Raw genomic sequence first — 25990 nt, 5'->3', positions numbered from 1 at the left:
CGCCCGAACCCGGCGCTCGGAGATGACGACATCAGCGCGCCGCTGCAGCGACTGCGACAGACGGGGAGGGTTTCCGGGGCTACCGGCCTGACCGCCGAGAGCTGCTGTCATGGCGGCCACTCTATGGGCCTTCTTTTCCGTCCTCCTGCTGCTACTATCAAGGGATGTCCAGAGCTCGGAGGTGTCTGGGTCTACCTCCGACGGGTCAGGAGGGAGTGGGGTCGGCATTGGAGATCGCTTCAAGATTGAGGGGCGTGCGGTTGTTCCTGGAGTGAAACCCCAGGACTGGATCTCGGCGGCCCGAGTGCTGGTAGACGGAGAAGAGCACGTCGGCTTTCTGAAGTGAGCATCCTGAGGGCAGCGCGAAAGCAATTGGGGTGGAAGCTGGAAGGGAATTCCCCCTGAGGGCGCTAGGTGTCAAAATCTGACGACGTCGCTGTCCGAGAGTGAAAGGGCGAGCACCGTTAGCGGTCTGTGTCGGGGGTACCTTGTCAGGCAGTCTGACGTTTTCCCCTTCCCGATCCTGTACCACAGAAATGAGGATGGCAGGTGCTCGTCCCAGGGCCAGAGCAGTGGCGTCAGTTATCTTCAGCTCCCTTTTAGCCCTGGATGGGAACGGCCACTTCTGGGCCCTGGGGACAGGTGGACCCTTTATTTGTCTTTTGATGAATTCTTTCCTTTGCATCTCATCTGGTTTCCCTGGAATTTGGCCTCTTTTTGCACTTCATTTCAGTCTTTTGGTAGCTTCATGTTGTGTAGAATGATGCTAAGCAAGTGGGAATTCTCAAAGCCCACAGGACTTCTAGTGATGACACAGACTGGAGGCTAATGTTGCTACTTCTAAAATTAATGGGCCCTGAAGTCCCTAATCAAAACACCTTTTTTGCCTGGAAGTGGGATTGTTGTTCTTTTTTACACTTGAAGTTATCGAGGGATTTGCAGCATCACTGTTGTCATTTATGTAAGACTCTACGGTGTTTATGCTCATCTGTCCTGTCTGGCAGTGAGTAGAAATAGAATTTGAGCCTATATTTAAAAGACGTGGTGAATTTATTAGCACTGTAGTTCTGTCAGCTTGCTTTTCAGATGACTAGGCATAAGTGTAATATGATGTTTTAAATCTTTCAATTGCTGCTTGGAAAGTGAAACTTTGAACTGAAAATATTTGGTCAAGTGTTCCTCTGATGCGTTTGTATACTAACAAGTGGTATCTGAAAACAAGACAATTTAATTCTAAATCTGTTTTGTAAATATTCAGAGTCTCTGGGTGCCTTTGAATGAGAATTTCAAACTCAGATTAATAAATAATGAAGAGAAGCTTACTATCATTTTTAAAGTGCTGTTTATCATTAAAAATCTGGCATTAGGCCATTCTTGAAGTTTTACCCTAATAAATGATCTTTTAATAATAAAAATCTCATTAAGCTTTAGAAAATTAGCCATGATTAACCATTTGATCTCTCTTCTGCCATATACAGTTTTTAAAATAAGCATTATTTTTATTGAAAATAATTTCTGCTTTGTTTATTGAAGAAAATATAAATAGAATAGAGATAGCAAGCCTTAACATTTTATTGTATCTTTTTGGAATTATATGACATTTTTAATACTAATATACAATATACAGTGCTTTGTAACTTGCTTTTCTTCATTTAATATTTTGTGAGCAGCTTCTGATGCCATTTCGTGTTCTTTCATTTATATGTAGAAAAGTTGAGAATTAATATGAGGGGCTTATTGTGATAACAATTTTGGAAGAGGTATAGGTAATTTGTCTTGTACCTGTTATACATAACTAGCATGCAATTTTGACTGTGTTTATGCTTGTTGGAGGTGACTTGAGACTTTACTAAATGAAAATTAGGGGAGTTTCAACTGAAGACTACCCATGCCACTTCTTGCTCTCATCACTGTGTATGTGAACTTAATTTATCTTGTCCTCTGTTTGGGGGCATTTAGATAGTTTTCCAGAGAAGGCAATGGCACCCCACTCCAGTACTCTTGCCTGGAAAATCCCATGGACGGAGGAGCCTGGAAGGCTGCACTTCATGGGGTCGCTGAGGGTAGGACACGACTGAGCGACTTCACTTTGACTTTTCACTTTCATGCACTGGAGAAGGAAATGGCAACCCACTCCAGTGTTCTTGCCTGGAGAATCCCAGGGACAGGGGAGCCTGGTGGGCTGCCATCTATGGGGTCGCACAGAGTTGGACATTACTGAAGCGACTTAGCAGCAGCAGCAGCAGATAGTTTTCAGCTTTTTGAAATTATGTGCTATGCTTTATGTAAGATTATATACTGTAACTTTTTTGAACTGTTTATTATGGAAAACTTCAGACATATGCTAAAATAAACAGAATAACTTAGGAACACATCACAGTTTACTGTTTGATTTCATATCTGCTATCTGCCCCTCTGTACTTTCTTTCTGGAATATTTTAATGTGATCTTAAACATAATATAATTTCACTTGTAAAAACACTGTTATGTATCTCTGAAAGATAAGGGCTTAAAAAAACCCACAGTACCGTTATTTGTTTCACTAAATAATAATAATGTCATTTAGTACCCAGTCCATTTTTATGTTTCCCCACTTACTTCAGAAATACTTTTAATGTGCTTGTTCTTTCAAATGAGAGTCCAGCAAGGTCTGTGTATTGCAGAGTACATTTTAAAAACCAGGTTTTATTGCAGAGTAGATTTTAAAAACCAGGTTTTAAGTTTTCATTGTAAAATGTGTATGTTATCTTTTAAAGTAAACTGTTTACCCTAGGATGAAAAATATATTTGCTTTTTGTTTATGCCATTAGTTCTGCTATTATTTATGTTGCACAGGAATTAATTGAATTCTCTTTTTTTCTGGACCTAGAAAAAAATTTTGAAATTCATTTAGTTAGGGTCCCATCAAGAAACTGAATAATTAGAATAATTCAAGGAAAGTTTAATGAAAGGATTAACCAGGGTAGTCATGGTGTAAGGAAACAATCAGATTAAGCAGTACTCCAAAGTTTACAACTTTAAAGCTATTGTCATCTCTAAGCCTGAATGGAGGCTAGGAAATAAAGGTTACTGGAATCTAGAAAAGAGCAAACAACAGCCTAGAGAGGAGCTAGATCCCTTGCCAAAGCCAGTTAGGGGGCCTTGCATGGAAAGAGCTGGGAGGAAGGTATACTAAGCTCATTTTCTTCCTTTCCTGCTGTTGGGAGAGGAGAAGGGTGGAGAATGATCTGAGGGAAAATAGAAGACATCCAGCCCAGAAATAAGTTAACTTGATGTTTATATTTCAACTCTGTTTCAGTTTAGTGTGTACTTTGAAATAGTATGGAACTTTTTCCTCTTACTTTTTAGTAAACATGTGGATGTAACAGAATCATTCCTTTAACTGTGAAAGAGCCTAATGACTTAAGGAACATTATTTTAACATTATTATGAGACTGCCAATTCTTTGATAAAGTCAGTCCTTTTAGAATCTTTGTTCTCCTAAATCATAAACTTTTTTCCCATCAGAATGGCAGTTTCTCATTAGCAAAACAAATTAATTTTGGTCTGTGAATCTGAAATGACTAGTTCTGGATGGGGTAGTTTTCTTAGTCTAGAAGGTTTAGAAGAAATCAGTAAGGCAAAGTGGATGGTTTTAACTCACATAAACATTGTAAACTTATACATAGCCAAAAAGAAGTAACCAAAATAGATGGGAACTATTTGAAACAAGTGGAACAAGCAGTATTTAATTACCTTTTTTTTTTTTTTTTGTAAAAATGAAAACAAAATACAAATTAAAACTAGGGGAAAAAAGCCATTTTTAATTAAATTGTTGGAGGGGTTTGGCAAAATTGGAGCCCCAATATTGTAGGAATAACGTATTCATTCCCTTGAATGAAGACATGACTTTAGAGTTGGACCTGTACCGCTGTCACCTCTCATCTCTATCCTGCAGAAGTGCTTTCTGTGTCAGGGTTCTCTGTGGAATGGGGGCATTTTCATTACCCATGCAGTGTAATCATGGAAGCTGAAATGTGGAACAACTCTCACCAGTTTGGGTTTGTTTTGTTTTGCTAAATACTTTGTCATTTTGGGGGGTATTGGTTTGGGAGTTAACTGATGATTTAAAACAAGGGAATAAACTGTTGATCATAAATGACTAAATAATGATAATTTCATTTTTCCAGGACGGATGGGAGTTTTGTGGTTCATGATATACCTTCTGGATCTTATGTAGTGGAAGTTATTTCTCCAGCTTACAGGTTTGATCCTGTCCGAGTGGATATCACTTCAAAAGGCAAAATGAGGTAAGGACAGCTGATTTAATTTTTACCGAAGGCTAGGCTCCTGAATACCTCATTATATATTCCTTTCAGAGTTTATAGTTAAGGTTGAAAGGTTTCTTATTTAAACTGCAGGTATTCCTTAAAACATTTAAAGCATCCTTATATTGTTCTAATTTGAGCATTGATAATATTGTACAGTTGAACTTTCTCCTGCTCTGCCTTAATATTTATTTTAAAACTCCTGATATATATAGAGAAGAGGTAAGATTACTTACTATAGGAGCAAAAGCACTGTGAAAGTTTTAATTGAAATGCGATTATTAAAGTTGGAAATAATTTAACTTTTCTAAGTTGAAAATATTTATCATTTGTTTTTCAATGGGATATTTTGATAATTTCATGGAGTTTATTTCAAAATGAGGATCATAATGAGAAAAAGTACAGTATTAGAAGCTGGAAGACAGGAAAAAGTTTTAGAATTTCCAAGTAGATGAACACATGCTTTGAAGTTGAGTGAAAATTTTGGACTAATTCAGGCTCTAATTCTGGAATACCACAGACCCCTTTCAACTCGGAATCAGTTGTGTAGATGTACACAGTGTTCAGATTTAGCCTTCTGCTGTTATAAGCCCAGTTGATTATTTGTTATTAGTCTCATGCCAATAGTGCTCTCTTTCGTGTAATCTGACCAGGAGATATAGGAAGCCATTTTCTTGCTTGCTTGTTTGCTTTATTGAGCTGTAATTGACAAGTACCAAACAATTTAAAATGGTAATATCTCTTCTTTGTTTGAGCTATCACAAAATTACTTCGTGTTGCTGTAATAAATCTTTGCAGGTAGCTCAGTGGTAAAGAATCTGCCTGCCGATGCAGGAGACTCAGGAGTCTCGGGTTCAATCCCAGGTTGGGAAGATCCCCTGGAGAGGAAATGGTGACTCAATCCAGTATTCTTACCCTGGAAAATCCCATGGACAGAGGAGCCTAATGGTTTGCAGTCCACAGGATTGCAAAGAGTTGGACAAACTGAGCAATTAAGCATGCATGCAGTAATTAAGAGGTCACGCAAAGGCAAAAATAATTTGGGGGTTAGAGGAACTGTCGGAGAAGGCAATGGCACCCCACTCCAGTACTCTTGTCTGGAAAATCCCATGGACAGAGCAGCCTGGTAGGCTCCAGTCCATGGGGTCGCGAAGAGTTGGACATGACTGAGTGACTTCACTTTCACTTTTCGCTTCATGCATTGGAGAAGGAAATGGCAACCCACTCCAGTGTTCTTGTCTGGAGAATCCCAGGGACGGTAGAGCCTGGTGGGCTTCCGTCTGTGAGGTCGCACAGAGTTGGACACGACTGAAGCGACTTAGTAGTAGTAGTAGCAGTAGTAGTAGAGGAACTGTATTTTACTACTGACCTTTTCCTCACATGCCTAGCATATTTAGGTTGATTTGTGGAGACCTTAGATTGAGTTGATGTAAGAGAGGTGTTTAGTTTGTACCATAATATTTATATTTGAGTTAACGTTTACTCCTAAAATACGTTCCTTCTTCCTTTACTTTTTTTTGATTATTGAACATTTTTAAAGTATAATATGTAAATATGCTGTAATTAAAATAGTCATATGTTGAGCTTTATATCATACATCCTTTATATCAGCTGTATATTAGTTCATTGATGTCAGCTCCGATAATGGATGGGTAGAGTTTTCTTTTTCCTCTTTTAGCATGTGTTGAACACAGTTATTCTGTGTAATTTAAATTCTTAGTTTTATTATGAAACCAATAATGCTATGCTGTTGGTATGCTATGCTATGAAACGTGATGCTATGAAAAATAATTCTTTAGAAACAAATTACTTTCTCATATATTTTTGAAGTTAAATTGTTGTCTTAGAATACTTTGTCCAGATTCTAATATTACTTGCTATTGGCTACTCAGACCAAGGATAAAACTTGACTAATATCCTGCAAATATATTTATAAATATTTTGGGGGTAATAAATGGATTGTTGCAAAGTAATTGAACCTTATTAGCTATTGACTTTCTCATGTCTTTTTAGAGGCATAAAATTTTAAAAATATGTATTTATATATAAAACTAGTATGTTAATATCTAAACTGTAAAGAACGTTATCATGACTTTTTATATATTTTAGGATTGCAAGTGTGGACATGGAGGGGGGCTAGTAGATTTACCATATGCACTTTATATAAGTTTGAGAGTCTTTAAAAAATACTGAAAATACTGCGAATTCCCTGGGGTTCAGTAGTGGGGACTCTGCACTTTCATTGCAGTGAGCCTGGGTTCAACCCTCATTGGAGAATTAAACTACAAGCCAAGTGGCCAGACCAAACAAACAAAAAACTGAATACTGGAGGGAATGAGAGTTGTTAAAACAGGATATTTGTTGATTAAAAACTAATTTATTTTTATTTATTCTTTTTACTTTGAATTTTGAATAAAGCTGTCGTTCAGTTGCTAAGTCATGTCTGACTCTTTGCGACCCCATGGAATGTGGCATGCCACATTTCCCTGTCCTTCACTATCTCCTGGAGTTTGCTCAAATTGATGTCCATTGAGTCAATGATGCCATCCAACCATCTCATCCTCTGTTGCTCCCAACTCTTGCCTTCAGTTTTTCCCAGCATCAGGGTCTTTCCTAGTGAGTCAGCTTTTCACATCAGATGGCCTAAGTATTGGAGCTTCAGCTTCAGCACCATCCTTCCAATGAATATTCAGGGTTGATTTCCTTTAGGGTTGACTGATTTGATCTCCTTGCTGTCCAAGGAGTCTTCTCTAGCACCACAGTTCGAAAGCATCAATTCTTAGGAGCTCAGCCTTCCTTATGGTCCAGCTCACGCATCCATTTATGACTACTGCAAAAACCATAGCTTTGACTATATAGACCTTTGTCGACAAAATGATGTCTCTGCTTTTTAGTACGCTGTGTAGATTTGTCATAGCTTTTTTTCCAAGGAGCAAGCATCTTTCCATTTTGTGGCTACAGTCACCATCCTCAGTGATTTTGGAGCCCAAGAAAATAAAATCTGCCACTGTTTCCATTTTTTCTCCAACTGTTTGCCATTAAGTGATGGGACTGGATGCCATGATCTTAGTTTTTTGAATGTTGAGTTTTAAGCCAGCTTTTTCACTCTCCTCTTTCACCTTTATCAAGAGGCTCCATTAGAGTGGTATCATCTGCATATCTGAGGTTGTTGATATTTCTCTGGGCAGTCTTGATTCCTGCTTGTGCTTCATCCAGCCCCTCATTTTGCATGATATTCTCTGCATATAAATTCAATAAGTAGGGTGACATGCAGCCTTGACGTGTTCTTTTCCCAATTTTGAACCAGTCCGTTGTTCCATGTCCAGTTCTAACTGTTGCTTCTTGACCTGCATACAGTTTTCTCAGGAGGCAGGTAAGGTGATGTGGTATCCCATCTGTTTGAGAAGTTTCCACAATTTGTTGTGATCGACACAGGCTTTTGTGTAGTCAGTGATGCAGAAGTAGATGTTTTTCTGGAACTCTCTTGCTTTTTCTATGATCGAATGGATGTTGGCAATTTGATCTGTGGTTCCTCTGCCTTTTCTAAATCCAGCTTGTACACCTGGAAGTTCTCAGTTCAGGTGCTATTGAAGCCTAGCTTGAAGGTTTTGAGCCTTACTAGCGTGTGAAACGGAGAAGGTGATGGCACCCCACTCCAGTACTCTTGCCTGGAAAATCCCATGGATGGAGGAGCCTGGTGGGCTGCAGTCCATGGGGTCTCGAAGAGTCGGACACGGCTGAGCGACTTCACTTTCACTTTTCACTTTCATGCATTGGAGAAGGAAATGGCAACCCACTCCAGTGTTCTTGCCTGGAGAATCCCAGGGACGGGGGAGCCAGGTGGGCTGCCATCTATGGGGTCGCACAGAGTCGGACACGACTGAAGCGACTTAGCAGCAGCAGCAGCGTGTGAAATGAGTGCAGTTGTATGGTAGTTTGAGCATTCTTTGGCATTGCCTTTCTTTGGGATTGGAATGAAAACTGACCTTTTCCCGTCCTGTGGCCACCACTGAGTTTTCCAAATTTGCTGGCATATTGAGTGCAGCACTTTCACAGCATCATTTTTTAGGATTTGAAATAGCTCAACTGGAATTCTATCACCTCCACTAGCTTTGTTTGTAGGGATGCTTCCTAAGGCCCACTTGACTTTGCACTCCAGGGTGCCTGGCTCTAGGTGCGTGATGGTTATCTGGGTCATGTAAGACCTTTTTTGTATAGTTTTGTGTATTTTTGCCACCTCTTCTTAATATCTTCTGCTTCTGTTAGGTCCTTGCCGTTTCTGTCCTTTATTGTGCCCATCTTTGCGTGAAACGTTCCCTTAGGTATCTCCAGTTTTCTTGGAGAGTCTTTCCCATTGTATTGTTTTTCTCTATTTCCTTGCATTGTTCTCTTAAGAAGACTTTCTTATCTCGCCTTGCTATTCTCTGAAACTCTGCATTCAGTTGGGTGTATCTTTTCCTTTTTTGAATAAAGTAGTCTAAGCAGTTAGAAATATTTTCCTAAAATACAAAGTTTTATTCGCCTTTTCACCTTGGATAAAGAGTACTGCCTGCTTTAACTTTTAAGGACTGGTTGCAGCAGTGGGATTCATATTTGCAGATTTATTCCTGTTGATTGGATACTTGAAGCATAACTTTTAAAAAAAAAGGCCCTTATCAGTTTAATCATTGTGGGGTGGGTGACAGTAGAGAACAAAGAAGGACTTATATAAGATACTAATAGTCTTGACCAGTGTTTTGTAAGTGTGCATGATAAATTAGTTTCAAATAAATGGGACTTCCATTTCTGACATTTTGGCCAAATGAAAAATTTTAGAAATGCTGGATAAAACATGATAAAAATTTCCTTTTAAATGTACAACTCCCCCAAAAGTAAGGGAACGCCCCAGAGAATAAACTGCTTTCCCACCTGGGGGATTTATTATTCTCTCACCAAAAGGCTTAGATTTTATTAGCAGTGTGTAGATGGAAGGCAGGCTTTGGGCATGCTAGGAGTCAGTCAGACTAGAGACTTGTTCCCTCCTCGACCCTTGGCCTGAAATCCAAGAGATCAGATTCCCAACCTGGCCTGGCTTTTGGAGGGAAAAATCTCTCCTGAAAATTGATAGTCATACCCTCATTGAAATTTAGGGTATGTACTTATTACTTCCTGCATGATCCAAAAAATTCCATTCTGAAAAATTAATAAGATGGTCCCTGGTCATGATCCTGGACTCCTGGCAGAGACAAGTGCATAACCTCTCTGGAGGCAGATACTCTCTGTCCACACCCACACATAAGTAAAGTCTACTTATAAAAAATACCCAAGAAAACAATGTCCATGGAGTCAGCAGATGAATCAGACCTGTAATAACTCTAATTTTATTTGTTTATTTTTGGCTGTGCCGTGGCTTTGTTGTTCTGCAGGCTTTTCTCTAGTTGCAGCAGACGGGCTACTCTCTAGTTGTGGCGTGAGGGCTTCTCACTGCGTGGATTCTCCTGTTGTGGAGCGCCAGCTCTAGGGCTCCAGGGCTTCATTAATTGTACCTCCTGGGGTCTAGAGCACAAGTTCAGTGGTTGTGGCACTCGGGCTTAGTTGCTATATGGCATGTGCGATCTTCCCAGATCAGGGATGGTACTCATGTCTCCTGTGTTGGCAGGTAGAATCTTCACACTGAGCCACCAGGGAAGCCCTGAGAACCCTAGATAGTATAACTATTGGATATAGACTATATAAAATGGTTTAAAGTATATTTAAAATGCTTTAAACAAAAATACTTATTGCCATAATACCAAAATAGACCATAGATAATACCAAATAGACCATATGAAAAAAAAATTTGAAATTTTGCTTTGGAATATAAAACTCAATGGATGTGCTGAGCAACTGAACAGAAGTTTGATAAGTTGGAGGACAGATCAGAAAAATTAGCCAGAAATCAATACAGATGAAGGAAAAGACTCTGTGAGAGTTTAACAAGATGTGGAGTCAAGAATGAAAAAGGGCCACCCTGATGGCTCCGTGGTAAAGAATCCGCCTGCCAATGCAGGAGACATGGGTTTGATCCCTCATCCAAGAAAATCCCACATGCCATGGAGCGACTAAGCTCTTGCACCACAAGTATTGAGCCTGTGCTCTAGAGCCCAGGACCCGCAATTAATGAAGCCCTCCAGCCCTAGAGCCGGTGCTCCGCAACAAGAGAAGCCACTGTAATGAGAGGCCTGCTCAGCAATGAAGACCCAGCACAGGCTTCCCTGCCCCCTCTGTCCGCCCCCCCATAAAAGAATGAAATGGTCTAACACTTGTCTAATAGAAGCTCCAAAAGGAAATGATAAGAGGAAGTGGGGGAAACAATTTTTTAAAAGTACACTGAAATATGTGTGGACATGGGTGATTAAAATTCATAGCATGTCTGGTAAAAATGTAATGTTAACACCTATGACACTGTTGCAGGACTTTCCTGAATCATGTTTTTCTTGCAAAATGCCCTTTGCAGTTAGGTATACCCCATAATGCATATCTCAGACAACCAAAAAATTCTACATTTTTATATATTTATAGCAAAATAAGTTTGTTATTAAATAAAATCAAAGCGCTTTAGAGCTGGAGGAATTCCAGAAGAACTTCTGGTATAACCAGAAACATTAAGAACTTAAGACTTGCAAGCCTAGGTATTAACAGATCTGTAACTAGAAACTAGGTCTCGTGATTCCAAATCTAGTTTCTTCTCTACATTTTGCTAAGTATTTTAGACATATAGATGAAGCTACTTTGATCAGATTTTCAAGATCAAAAATTAAAATGCCAAAGCATTCTGGAAAAAGCTAAAGGTAATTAAGGCATTGCCAATATATTATAAGCAGTTCTTTTAACTAGTAATGCTTGTAATAGGATTACTGATGCTTTTTTCATGTTGCTTTATCAGAGCAAGATACGTGAATTACATCAAAACATCAGAAGTGGTCAGACTGCCCTATCCTCTCCAAATGAAATCTTCAGGCCCACCTTCTTACTTTATTAAAAGGGAGTCTTGGGGCTGGACAGACTTTCTGATGAACCCAATGGTATGTATCAGGCTATACTAAAGTACCTTTACTAATCTCTAATTTGCTTATAGGCAATTGAAAAATCCTAACCCTGTGATAGGAAAGCTGGGGTCAGATTGTTGGATGAAAGGATTATTGTGACTAGTTTATGAATTTCAAGGAAATAATAGCTTTGGAACTACATAATGAAAAAAATAGTATCAAGAATGGCATGGTAGATTTGACATAGAAATGTGCAGCAGAAATTAGATAAATAGTTATGTTTAAAATTCACACAGAATGAGTATGTGGTAAGTCTCCACGGGGTTGCAGAGAGTCAGATCCAACTGAGCAACTAAACACACACACAGTCATGTGATAAGTCACACATGTAATAAGTCATGTGATAAGTCTCATGTATGGTAAGTCACACATGTATGGAGTTAGCTCTCCTTCATACTACCTGCATATTAGACCATTGATGAATGTGCCATCACTTAATAAATTGCCCTCTTGATGGGACATGTACTTTTTTTTCCTCTCTCTTTCTTTTGAATATGGAATGAACAGAAAAGTTATTCTGTGGTCATCTAAGTACTTGGTATTTTCATGAAATGATATTATGGTATCCACTAATATAAAATTCTAATAGCATAATTCTTCAGAAAAAAGTTAACTTTTTTTTTCTTTGCTGTTTTTTGAAACTTGAATTATTACCTTAGAATTATCTAAGTGTTAATCATATTTCTTGATGATAGCTATTTAGATCACAAATAGGGATGTTTCAGGCTGTACATCCTTTGAGAGGAATAAATTAGTACCTGGAATCTGCAGTTAGGCCTGAGGAAGCAGGAGGGTAGAATGGATGGACGAAATCAGTAGTGAGACTCCAAGGCTAATTGAGAAATATCTTCCATGTTCTCATTTCTGAAATTTCCATGGGATCGTATGCAGTGTGAGAAGATCCTAGGTCATTTTTTAAAACTTGTCTGCTATAGTAGTTGCCTAGTAGTATATTGTCGGAGAAGGCAATGGCAGCCCACTCCAGTGTTCTTGCCTGGAGAATCCCAGGGACGGCGGAGCCTGGTGGGCTGCTGTCTATGGGATTGCACAGAGTCGGACACGACTGAAGCGACTTAGCAGCAGCAGTAGTATATTGTACGTTAGAAGGGGGATATTTTGTTTTCTCCAAAAACCGCAAGTCGTCTGGAAAAAGCTCAGCTGGTCATCACGATCACCAATCTGAGTGGCAGACTGCAGATTGATGAAAGTGAACAAATAGTTCTGTTTGCAAACTGTTTGTGTTAAATAAAACTCTGAACTCTGCAAAATAATAGGTAGCACAGATGTGAAGCGAGGTGTCTGTATAAAGTCCACACAAACTTATAGATAAAGCTCTAATATTACAACAGTGCACCTTGCTGTCAGCAGGGCTCATTCAATAAAATTCAAGTGGTGACTGCTAGTTTTATTCTATTTTACAGTATTTAATTCCATCATTGTTTGTTAAGTTCAGATTTTGTACTACAGTTAAGTAGGGAAAACATTTTCTGAATGTTTTTTCTTTCATAGGTTATGATGATGGTTCTTCCATTATTGATATTTGTGCTTCTGCCCAAAGTGGTCAACACAAGTGATCCTGACATGAGGCGGGTAAGATGACTGAACCATGTTCTGATGCCTGGTCATCCATTGTGGCTGAATGGCTTGCATTTGTCCAGCTTTATCCTAATTCCCAAGCCAAATTCATCTATAGGTTGTGTTGATACAGTATTATATGTTTCTGGTATTTAGTTGTTTCCATTGGACCAGATAAATTCAGTTGGATCTGTCTGATAAAAGCCTGGATCTCTTCATATAGTTAAGACATTCTGTTTAGTACTTGCCTCTTTGTGCCTCACTTGTTGAATAGTTGAAATGCATAATGATTCTGGTATACCTAATCTAAATATTTCACTAAATGGTAGCTTCTTATAATCTACCTTTATTTTATAAAGTTCTTCAGAGTATATGCCTTTAGTTTATGTTCAGACACACAAAAGACATTTGGATAAACCACAGGAGAAAAATAGAATAGTGGTTTTCAAACTCTACCACAAGATCATACTGTTTGGTGAGGGGGATAGGAGTTGCCAAGTAAGATGCTTCAAATTTAGTCCCACCATCTCATCTCTTTTAAATATTGGCTTCTGTATAAAATCTTCAGAACTGAAAAAGAAAAAGTTATCTATTCTTCAACCCAAACCATCAACATACATCTCCCGAATTCCAGGTTTTTCTGTTGTATTTAATATACTGATGTATTTACACCTATTGATTACTGAATAAATATTTATTATCAATTTTTAGGTTCTAGATACAGGGGATACAAAGATGGGTTATATGTCATCTCTGTTGTCAACAAGCCCAGTTAAATATAGGAAATAGAATGGATTTATAAAGCACTCTTCTTTCCATCAGAGGATTGTGCATGTGTTTTAAATGGAAAAATAAGCTATCCATAAATAAAAATGTCTGCTGAGGTCCTAGGTGATTAAGTTCTGTAAAGGCATATATCTCATGCTGGAATGGCAAAAAAAAATTTCATGAAAGAAGAACACTTTATGATGTTTCAAAATGTTTTATTGCTAAGTTTTGGCGTCTTTGCCTCAGTGTTGGTCGGAAAGTGTACCTCCTGTATCCTTGTATCTGTTAAGGCAGTTAACTCTCTGTGGTATCAACAGAAGGAAGCATTAGAAGTCATACTGGGTTAAAAATTCATTTGTTGCAAAATGCTTTTCACATAGTATGCAGTGTAAAAAGTTGTTCATTTAAGAGCTTCAGAATTGAACAGATTCAAAAATAGAGTTGATGTATTTTTGCAGAGATTCAAAACCTGTTACTATATACATTTAATTCTTGATTACTAGGGGATGTTAATATATGTGATTTATATTTATAATTTTTCTTTTCCTGGGCTTATTTAAAGCATTTTCTCCTTGAAAACTCATATATAAATTCTACCTTTGGGGAGAAAGCCCTAACTAATAATTGAATTGAAAACTCAATTTTAAATGATAGATAATAGGGTATTTCCTATTTTTTTCATGTCTGAACCAATACAATTATGAATTCACTTTTGTAATGTCACATGAAATTCAAATGAGGCAGACATTAATATTGTCAAAAGTGGAACAGTACTTTAGAGATTGTTGGCCCAGTAAGGGGTAGGACAGAAACCTCAGAATAAAAGTACTATTTCCTTAGGTCCTTCCAGTGACAGTAACATTTTAACATTTGTGTTGCTTGCTTTAGATGCTGTAACTGAGGTGACTCAAGTCATACAGTGTTCATAGATTTACTAAGGCCCTTAGGAATCAAGTCTTGGAAATACTATAGTTATCTTCAAACTTTTCTGATAGCTTGATATATAAAGATTGATATTCTAGATAAATGGATCTAGAAGAAGCATGAGTTTAAAAATACTTGTTAAAATAAAGTATTTTAATCAGAAAACAAAATAGGTGGCAGGAATATAATCACATTATGTCCTTTATCAGAGAAAATCCCCTTTACAAAAACATAAATGGAATCAAACCCCAGGCAACACTTTTGAGCATTTACTGAGGTCAGAATGCTGAGTGATACAAGGGGAGCATGAAACATGGTTTCGAAATGCTGTTGGGTGTGACATTACGTCATTGCTCAGAACCGGTACCTTTTTCGTTTCTCTCCTCCTCTTCCTTAATGGAAGTGTTAGTTGCTGGATGACTTGAAGGATCCCTGTGACTTTCATATCAATGTGCTTTGCCTTCCTACAGGAGATGGAGCAGTCAATGAATATGCTGAATTCCAACCACGAACTGCCTGATGTTTCTGAGTTCATGACAAGACTCTTCTCTTCAAAATCATCTGGCAAATCTAGCAGTGGCAGCAGTAAAACAGGCAAAAGTGGGGCTGGCAAAAGGAGGTAGTCAGGCAGGCCAGAGATGGCATTTGCACAAACGCAGTAACACTGGTGACATCCATGTCCCGAGGGAAAGCCGTGTGAAGCAACTACTGTAAACTGAGTCATCCTGAAAGTTGATCTCTTACAGCTGTCGTGTGTGATAACTCTTCAGCACAGGTTTTGTATTTGGTACACAAGGAAACCCAGCTTTCATCCTTTGTCTGTATGAGGTCAACATTGATGTCACTGAATTAATTACAGTGTCCTATAGAAAATGACATTAATAAATTATATGAAGTACGATACATTATGTATATTAAAATAAGTCTTAATCCAGAGATAAAGTTATTTTGTCATTTTTTTTCACTTTAATGTTTCCTTTAGTCCTTACGGTTTTCTTCTGTCTTTCATTATATGAGGCTTGAACTTAACCTTTCCTGTTTAAAAAGAGTGCTTAGTGTTTTTAGAACAGCATGCACCATGGGTTTCTGTGTAACTAGACTGTTTAAAATTCTTAGTCCTGCCCTGTAGTTTTAACATTCCCTGATATTTGAAGTAGAATCACATGTTCCTGATATAGTTTTAATTTTTATTATTACAGCTGGTTTCAGAGTGTGGATGTATGAATTAGAGTGGATGTTATCAGTCTTTAAATTCTGGTTACCATCTGTGGTTTCATTTTATAATTATTGAACATCAGCTTTATACTGTGATTCAAAGTAAGATACAGAGATGGATAATACCCAGTGCCTGTCTTCAATAGAGCTTATTATGTATGGAGGAAACACAAATAATGACAGAGAGTAAGTGGCCAGGGGAAAGAAGCGCAGGAGTAGGAGAGACTTATAGAGTCTGAGGATGGAAAATCAATCTCACAGCTCCATGTTGTCATGGTGGTAGTACAGCAGAGGTCCTTACAAATCCTCTCATCTTCCCCATTATTGATTCTCAGAGGTATTGGAATATAAATTACTACTTTGCAGTTAGGAGTGTCTCAAAACCTTTTTATTTCGATAAGTTATGGCAACTTTTCTTTTGGATTGTTTTAATTTAAAGAACTCTGATGCCACAGTATTGCTTCTAGTAGGGCTCCTGTCTTCTGTTAAAGAACCCCCCTGTTGCTTTCTTAGGATTATTAAGTTTAAAAAAAAAAAGGATTGGTTCTAAACTCTTATTTTCCTTCTTATAATAGGTACCATTGTTCATTAAAAAAATTTTTTTTAATTTATTCATTTATTTATTTTGGCTGTGCTGGGTCTTTGTTGGCCATTGTTCACTTTGAAATGAGGTATTTGAGTTTTCTTTTTAAAAAATAAGTTAAAAACAATTTAAAAAAAAATGAATCTCCTGGCTGTCCAGGGGTTAGGACTCTCTACTTCCACTACAGGGGGCAGAGGTTCAATCCCTGGTTGGGGCTCTAAATCCTGCATGCCCTGTGACTTGGCCAAAAAAAAAAAAAAAAAAAGTTCTGATTCAGGACATTTTAAAAACTGTATCTCTGATTACATTACGTACACTAAAGTTACCACTCTAGTTAAGCTATGAATGAATAAGGTGAATAAACTGGTTAATGGCAGAACTAGGTCTTTTAAAATAATTATTTATTGAAATAGCTAAAATATCAGAGCATGAGTTGAATTAAAGTTGCAGTTCAAAAGAGCCAGAATATAGTAAGAGTCATAGTTGTTTGGCCAGAAATTATGTTCAAAAGTTTGAAAATTTGGGTTGTCAGAATTTGCACATGGAATATGTGATAAGCTAGAAATTAGAAAGCACTTCCATGCTAATTTAAAAAGTATATGTGATTATTTTATATAGATTTTAATACAATCTGAACATAATATAAATATATATACCCCTTATATTACAGAATGTTATTGCATTGGTTGTATATGAAAATTTTATCTTTGCACAGACCCTTCATCAAACACTTAGTGTGCTTACAGGTGCAGAAATGATGGTATATTAGACAATATGGAGTTGAGTGCAAAGAGCCCCTGTTGAGTTGCTCACTTGCTTTGTGGCTTTGGGCAAGTCAGATTCTCACTTTGAACCATCTCTTGTCCTGTTCATTGTTGTGTTTCCAACATTGAGCATGCAGACACATAATAAATGTTTGTTGAATGAAAAAATGGGCCTCAAGTTTCCTCATCTGTAAAACTGAGAGATTTGGATTAGACCTGTAAATTCCTTTTCAGACCCAAAATTCCAATATAATTTTAACCCAGTTCTTATTATTTCTTACCCTTAAGAACTGTATGATTTGTGCCAACTTTTTCTCTTTTTACTTCCCTGGGTTCTTTTTGCTATTCCCCACATGGAGACACAGTATGTTTCTCTTTTTTAAAAGTATTTCTTAGATTCAGTTTACATTTATCTCCTTTTAAATATAACCTGTGTGGTTAAAAATTTTTCACTTCTGCTAAATTAAACCTGAGTAGCAGCTTTGTGCAAAACAGATCTTAGTTGCCCATTCTTGTCAGGAAGTTCTGAGTACCTGGGATGTATCAATAGCTCCCAGATTTTCAGTTTTTTAGGAGTCAAAACCTCAGGACTCATCTCGAGTCTGGTTAACATTTTGAAAAAATTAGGTATTTTACCTAACATGCCCAAAGTAGTAAAGTATGTAATCATTTTGTTCTTATGTTTCCTCTGACAGGAGAGAAGAAGCAACCATTCAGTGTACTTTTCAGTAACTGGAAGGATTTCAAGGTCCCGAAGAGGTCAATAATGATAAAGGAGACCTTTTTCATTTAAGTAGTTACTCAAACTTTCAGAAAGTTTGGGGGTTTTTTTGTGTGTGTGTCTTCAACTAAAAAAAGATCTATTGAAAATATTTTTATTAAATAGCTTAAAGAAAAAACTAAAACAACTGTTTTCATTTTTAAAAATTGCCTTCCAGGTCACATAGTCACATTTTTGCATGGTTATGATCAACTGTTTAAAAATTGGGCAAAAAGTCATCTTTTAGGATGGCTTGTATATGCATTTTGTATTTTAACCCAATAAAATTCTATTAAGCACTAACTTCAGAGAACACAATAGAAACTGGTGACCCAGTCTTTTAGTGCTGTTCAAAGAGCACGTCAAGGCAGGACTTAGTTGTGCTCTCCTTTCAGCATTTTAGGTGTGATTATTGTTATCCAAGTCAATTATTGTTTTAATTTGTAAGGTTTATGAGAATATCCAATTGGTATAAGTACTTATAATTATTTAGAGAACTTGAGAAGGGTAGATTTTGTGAAATTCATATGTTGCCTATAAATTATGAACATTGTTTTAATATTCCTGAAAAAGAAAGATGAAATACTAAAATAGCTATTTTAGGGGAAAATTCTCCCTCCCCCAAGTAGCACCCAGTATTAGCTTGTCTCCTTTCCCACAGTAACAGCTTTATCATGGGAGCATAGGGAACTGAAACCTTTCACAATGCCTACAGGCAGGTAGGATTGGGCTAGCCTGGGCAACCCTGGGAAGATGGAGGAGTAAATTAATAATGTTAGGTGGTAAACAAGAGGAATGGGCAGAGCCAAAAAACTGGCTGTGCACAGCACTTCCAACAGAAAACTTTGACAAGCATTTACTTGCACTAAAATTTATAAACTAGTAATGATTGAAGATTCACATCTTTATCTCCTTAGGTAATGCTGAAATAAAAATTTTCCATGTATGTATATATACCTATATGTATGTGTATATATATATAAAGTAACTCCACTCAGTGAGCTCCTACTATATATATTTGGATATTTTAAAATATATTTGAAATAACTAGTAAAGTTATAAAATCTTTAAAATTAAATGATCATGAAAATTTGGCATGAAGATTAAGAAATGGACTCATTCTTAAAGTGTTATGAGGTGATTCATAAGGGACCATGAGAAGATGTATAAGGAAAGCTTCCTTGCAATCACTGTTATGAAATCATGTGCATCATACATAGGAAAGAGAAAAAGTTCATTTTGCACTTGTCTCTCTATAGGCCTGGATGGACCTGTCTTCTCACCCACAGCTGGTTGGACTGAGGGTGGGACGTGAGCCAGTCAGTTGGGTGGTACTGGATCAGAGAAGGTGGTATGTTGATCCTGAGCTACAGGTAAGCAGAATCAATGGTCTAAGGAATCTGGCTCACAAAGAGCATGACAGATGCCCAACTGGGAGAAAGACCATGGTAACTCCAGAGATTGGGGGAGCAAATAGCTGCTGGACAGCGTTTCAAGTCTGTGGAGATTCTGTTGCTCTTGCAGGGATTCAGTGAAAGCCTCTTGAATCCCTTCCCCGACTATCTGCACCCTAACCCCTTACTTATCATTTATCTGATTTTGAAGAGTACTGTGTCCAGTGTTAGCCTCTATAGTAAGATACATCGAGCAGGTCTAGAGAAAAGCTGCCAGGGATTAATATTCATACTTTTCTATACAAATGATTCTACTGACCCCTGACTATAATAACTAGGTGTACTTTAAGAAGAATTAAAGTGGCTATCATTTTTTAGTTTGGTAAAGAATGCTAAGGGGATTTTTCAAATGCTTAATAATCTTTCTAAAGCAAATTCTGATGAACTGTGTACCCCTCGGTAAAGTCTGAAAAACAAAATGGACTTAAATACAGCAAAAGGAATTAGTTTCTTGTGAAGAAGAGTTTCTTGGCATGGTAAACAAAATGGTGACATGCCAGTGACCAGATTTACTTCTCTTGGCAGTCTTAAAAAACTGGGCAAAAGTCACCTCTTAGGAGGGTTTATATATACACCTACTGGTCTCTTGGGCTGCCCTGGTAGCTCAGCTATTAAAGAATCTGCCTGCAGTGCAAAAGACCCTGGTTCAGTTCCTGGGGAATTGTTCCCCTGGAGAAGGGATAGATTACCCACTCCAGTATTCTTGGGTTTCCCTGGTGGCTCAGATGGTAAAGAATCCACCAGCAGTGTGGAAGACCTGGGTTCAATCCTTGGGTTGGGAAGATCCCCTGGACAAGGGCATGGCAACACACTCCACTATTCTTACCTGGAGAATTCCCATGGACAGAAGAGCATGGTGGGCTTCAGTCCATGGGGTTGCAACAAGTCGGACATGACTCAGCATAGCACAGCACTGGTCTCTTAAACTTCTTCCTATCTCCCAAAGTAAATTATTTTATTCTCAGAATGTGAGGAATGGTAGAATTGATACTTTATGGAGGAATATCAACAAAATTGGACAGGGGGGAAGAGCAGAGGATCTAGACTCTGACTATAGGAGCTTTCCTTCCTTTAATGTACATCTGTTGACTTGTCATCCAGCTTATGCCTGTAACTGGTTGTCCCCTGGGAAAGAGTGCAATCCAAAGAAGTGTCATGCCAGAAGCTCTGTTTGTGCTGTGTGGCTCTGCTTTTGTGGGCCTGCCATCCATGTTAGGCCATAGGCCAAAGGCTGTCTCTTGGGAATTTGAAATGAAAACTGAGGGATCAAAGAAGTAGTTTGCAACATATAAATTTGCAAGATGTTCATGGCTCTTTATCACACACACTACAGAAAACAGGTTCTAAGTTGAAGTGGAAGATGAATTCTGAGAACTGTGCCTTTGTTCAAATCCTTTCCTGGGGCCACTGTGTTCTTTCCCTTATATTCCCTGGAGCTCTGCTATGTTGTCTGAAAGTGAAAGTCGCTCAGTTGTGTCTGACTTTTGCGACCCTATGTATTGTAGCCTGCCAGACTCCTCTGTCCTTGGAATTCTCCAGGCCAGAATACTGGAGTGGGTAGCCTATCCCTTTCTCCAGCAGATCTTCCCAACCCAGGAATAGAACCAGGGTCTCCTGTCTAGTATAGTGTTTATGTGTTTTACTTAAGTTAGTTGGAGAAGGAAATAGCAACCCACTCTAGTGTTCTTGCCTGGAGAATCCCAGGGACGGGGGAGCCTGGTGGGCTGCCGTCCATGGGGTCGCACGGAGTCGGACACAACTGAAGCGACTTAGCAGCAGTTCCAATAGGTATCTATTATTTGAACCCACGTGTCCTAATTTATGTACTTTTCCAGAGCTGACTAAAATTATCTCTAATCTACTGAAAGCCTTCTCCTTTTCCCTCAGTCAGTGAAAAATCGGGCTGTGTTGCCTCCATACAATCTTGAATGAATGGGTCACAAGGAACTGTCTGAGTTAAGGGAGAAATTGGGTGAACACATGTCCTTGTTTCATCAGTTACTAGTTATATGATCTTAGAAAAGAAACCTTTCCAAGCCTCAATTTCATCAAATGTAAAATGGACTACAGATTTCATCTGTAAAATGAAGGAAATATCTACTTAATAAGTAAAACTGTTTAGAACACTATTTGTATTATCCCACTTAATATTTATACTAACCCTATTCATATGTGTTCAGTGAAAGCCTGTAATTATTAATATTCTTAATGGCAATCCACTCCAGTACTCTTGCCTGGAAAATTCCATGGACGGAGGAGCCTGGTGGGCTATAGTCCATGGGCTCGCAAAGAGTGGGACACGACTTAGCGTCTTCACGTTCACTTTAATTTTCAGATGAGGGAAACAAAGGTTAAAATTTTCCCAGACTCACGAGCTGGTAACCTAGAGCGAATCCTGTGAACCATTTCCTACAGTGCTTCTCTTACAAGCTAAACTGAAAAGACTAAAGATTCACATGCACACCATCAATACACAGCCTTACATCTATTCACTTGCGCGCCCTCTGCCTCCCTCTGCTGGCATGATCTGGGCACTTGCTTCTCTCCTTCCAAACACCGAGAGAAGAGGGTGGTGTAGTCAAGAGAAACTGACTTCCAGGAGAAAGCAGTTCTAGTCCTAAATCCCATGGACGGAGGAGTCTGGTAGGCTACAGTCCATGGGGTTGCTATGAGTCAGACATGACTGAGCGACTTCACTTTCACGTACTGGAGAAGGAAATGGCAACCCACTCCAGTGTTCTTGCCTGGAGAATCCCAGGGGCGGCGGAGCCTGGTGGACTGCCGTCTCTGGGGTCACACAGAGTCGGACACAACTGAAGCGACTTAGCAGTAGCAGTCCTAATTTCTGGTGCCTAGAGCTTCAGACACTGTAAATCTAAAGATCTTTCCTCAGACACTGTAAACCTAAAGGTAAACGTGATGGTGTCAGTCCCTAATAAAAAATTCTTTGTAGACGCTCCATAGACTTCAAGATAAACCCTCTGACCATGGTCCATACAGACTCATTTCTTGTCACTTTCTTCCTGCATGAATCTTGAATTTTCCTCATTTCCCCACTTTAAGTTCTACATGTGTGCTCACCTCTGGGCCTTTTTATTTCTTCCTCTCAACTCTCTACCTCAGCCCTACCCCTTTCTCTTGTCTACTTCTTATATTTTCTTTAGGATAGTGTGGAAATCACCCTTGACAAAAGTCTTCCAGATGCCCCTAGGGCTTGGATAAGAGCCTTTTTCTTTTTTTTGGTTCCTTTTCACGCCTGTGCTTACACCATTATAGAATTTCATTTTCTTGGACCACCTTTTTACTTCTCCAACTTCCCTGGATGGTAAAGTACTAGTGATACAACAAGCCTATCCTCAAGGAGGGTTGGGAAGACTCTAAATCCACTAAAACAGTTCTGTGGTGGCTGCAACATAAAGCATCATCATTTTTAGGGATTCCCAACTCAAATCATCAAAGAGATCAGAGACTCGTGAATTAAGCTGCTACTTCTCGGAACCACACAGGTACTAGCTATGCTGGAAAAAACCCACAAAACCCTGGAGCCTAACCTTGCAGCTATCTGCTCCCTCGATGTGCCAAAGTCTGCTAAGTGAGGGGACTCACCATTGAGCAAAATAGCATGAACTCTGGCTTTAGAGCTAGAGTTTAGCAGGAGAAATGGACATGAATAACCACGCACATACATGTGTGTAATGAAGACCTTGATAGGTGCTCCATGGAAAAGTCCTGGGTGCTATAAAAGCTCATAACACGAGATGAGAGGGTAGAGGGCCAATGCAGGACCACTTTGAGAAAGTGACCTGTATGAAAAGACTATATAGGAATTAACAAGGCTGAGCCTGAGAAGAAGGGATGAGAGAGAGGAGCTTCTCAGTGTGAACTGAGGTGGGAGGGAGGTCGGCCCCTGAAGGAACTGAAAGAGCTGTGTGACTGGAGCACTTGCGGAGGAGGAGAGAGGGGAGGACCTGAAGAAGTGGGAGGATCTGGAGGCCTTGCAGGCTTGAATTTACCTTACCTTCTCAAAGATAGCTCACTCCTCTCAAGACAAAAGTTAAGGGAAAACCCTGTGTATGGTGTTCCATGGTCACCCAGTGTGGCTGACTGTTGATAACCAGTGGGTAAAGAATATGCCTTCAATGCAGGAGACGCAGAAGACATGGATTTGATCCCTGGGTTGGGCAGATCCCCTGAAGGAGGGCATGGCAACCCATTCCAGGATCCTTGCCTGTAGAATCCCACGGACAGAGGAGCCTGGTGGGCTAAAGTCCATGGGGTTGCAGAGTCAGGCGCAACGGAAATGACTGAGCACACAAACTGCGGGATATGAAAATCACTGCCCAAAAGCCTCAAGGACCCCAACACTTTTGAGATAATAATGGAAGAAAAACAAGTCTTGCCTTCCCTCCTCACTTGCTTTCTGCCCACATCTGGCCCAACCTCATGTATTTAAATGATGTGATCCAGCAGAGATCTCTGGCATGAAACAGTTTCTCCTCTTTATCCTCTTTGGGGACTGGCTGGGAGTGAAGTTTCTGCTCTTAGATATTTAGCAGAGGTTATCTCTGGGTAGTAGAATTACTGGTAATTTTTTGTTATTTGCTTATTTATTTCCCAAATTTTCTAAGCAATTATATGCTATTTTATTAATCAGTATATCATAAAAATGACTATAAAACAAAACCTAGTATAGTTTTTTTTTTCTGACTCTCCAGGATAGGCTCTACTTCTGGGTACAAAGGCTCCAACAAAAAGGTTTCCCAGTCATGGCTATCTAGTTTTTCAGGGAGAAGAGTAGTCCTCCAAACCCCAGGTCAAACCCGTCTTCCAGCCATAGTGTTTCCCACTATAGTCTACTGTAAACTACAATAGGGGGACTGGCCTGTAGTTGGTACACCATGGTCAGTAGCGTCATGAATTTTCACTGAAAATAGCTGGACTACAAACCTGTTTTTGGATATATATGGGATTGCTAAAAAAAAAAAAAAAAAAAAACCAGCTCCCCAGTGAGTGATACTGGGGATAAATGGGTTGAGTATGAGCAGCTCTTTGTTAGAGATGAGTACCCATTCCTTTACTGGAATACCACTGAGATGCATTCATGCAGGATGACTGTCTAGAAAATCATTGCTGAAGTCTGGGAATTGAACTCTTTGGAGAACTGCTCTTAGCAGGAGCCGAAGGGCATCTGGTGATGTGAGGCTCGTTCAAGGAACACATAAAGTAGGAAGAGGACCTTTTGAACAAATAGATTGCCATAAGGGCTTCCCTTGTGGCTCAGCTGGTAAAGAATTCATCTGCAATGCAGGAGACCTGGGTTCTATTCCTAGGTTGGGAAGATCCCCTGGAGAAGGGGAAGGCTACTCCAGAATTCTGGCCTGCCTCATCTCCCCTTGTCCTGGAGGGAAATGGAAGCATTTTAGTCATAGGAATTTTGTCAGCATTATTTCATCTTAATTTGGTTATTGGTAAATGAGAGGAAAGGGGGAAATCACAAAGGTGACAAGGGGGACATGTGTCTACATTATGTATCAATCCCTCTGCTCTAAAAGGCCAGGCCACGTGAGTGTGTGTGTAATTTTTAACATAGGTGGATCTAGCAAGCTCACTGAGACCATTTTCTTATTTAACACTTTGCCTTAGACTACTGTGTGGTTACATTCTTTAATATCCAGAATAATGCTAGTACAATACAGGAAAGCAGCCCAGTTCCCACATCCTTTGCTGTAATTCCAGTATTTACAGGAGATAATTGTATTTTCCTAGCTGGAGATTAGGTACAGATTTCACAATGACAGAGCCAAACATCAGCAACACCCTCAAAGGACATTCACCAAAGCAACAAAGCAGAAGCCAGGATTATTAACACAATGCTTTAACCAAAAACTGTACTGAAAATAGATTCCTTGACAAGCCATCAAATTCACACCAAGGAGAAACAAACCACAATATTAGCAACATGGCAGCATCCAATAGGCAACTAATCAAGGCTGCACATAAGTTACCACAGACAGAGCTTTGGAGATGGGACATAAGAAGGCCTAAAATTCAAAGCTGGCCCACACCCCACCCATCCACCAGTCAGGTCCCTGTAGTTTACAGTTGGAGCTGTTCATTCTGAGGACCCCACCAGAGGCCCTATTCTAAAGAAGTCTAGCTTTCCCTAGTAGTTTAAGGCATCCTTTCTGTTTTTGTTAAGGGACAAAGGTAGTCTGCATAACTGGCTGCCTTCCAAACCTATGATGAAGGAGACCTAGGCCTCAATTAATTTCCCAAAAGACGAACCAAAAGTCTTAAGTTGTAGGCAATTGTGGAGTGAGAAAGATGTACTCCCAGCAGCCCTCCCACTCCATTCTGCATCCTTTTGTTGGAATTAGCTTAATCTCTCTACCGTGAACAGTGAATGAGCTCAGAGCACTAACCTCTTGGAGGGATTTTCACTTTTGTCCGGAGTCAAAGCCTTAAACTAAAAGAATCAACTGTTTATCTAGAGCTGGTGGAACAGGTTTGCACACCCTGTTAGCATCCTATAGACCTGGGAGCCTCTGTCTTGGAGAACTGAGCCAGTTCATT

At 39.2% G+C, this 25990-nt stretch overlaps 1 protein-coding gene across 1 annotated transcript; it reads left to right on the top strand.

The window, feature by feature from the left end:
- The first annotated feature begins 45 nt into the window (after positions 1-45).
- EMC7 (ER membrane protein complex subunit 7) lies at positions 46-15577 on the top strand. Its single transcript, XM_006056011.4, has 5 exons — positions 46-342; positions 4170-4289; positions 11212-11350; positions 12884-12964; positions 15112-15577. The coding sequence occupies exons 1-5, from the start codon at positions 110-112 to the stop codon at positions 15262-15264; spliced, it is 726 nt and encodes a 241-aa protein (XP_006056073.1). The 5' UTR covers positions 46-109; the 3' UTR covers positions 15265-15577.
- The last annotated feature ends 10413 nt before the right edge of the window (positions 15578-25990 follow it).

The sequence above is a fragment of the Bubalus bubalis genome, chromosome 11, assembly GCF_019923935.1.
Source record: "Bubalus bubalis isolate 160015118507 breed Murrah chromosome 11, NDDB_SH_1, whole genome shotgun sequence".
Classification (NCBI taxonomy): Eukaryota; Metazoa; Chordata; class Mammalia; order Artiodactyla; family Bovidae; genus Bubalus; species Bubalus bubalis.
Note: the sequence above shows the minus strand (reverse complement) of the source record. Positions and strands in the feature narration are given on the sequence as shown.

What these genes read in the sequence shown, in the direction of transcription:
- EMC7 (XM_006056011.4), top strand. Translation starts at nt 110, where the DNA reads ATGGCGGCCACTCTATGGGCCTTCTTTTCCGTCCTCCTGCTGCTACTA. An exon ending in ACTTCAAAAGGCAAAATGAG is followed by an intron (nt 4,290 to 11,211) that starts GTAAGGACAGCT and finishes TTGCTTTATCAG; the next exon opens with AGCAAGATACGTGAATTACA. An exon ending in ACTTTCTGATGAACCCAATG is followed by an intron (nt 11,351 to 12,883) that starts GTATGTATCAGG and finishes TTTCTTTCATAG; the next exon opens with GTTATGATGATGGTTCTTCC.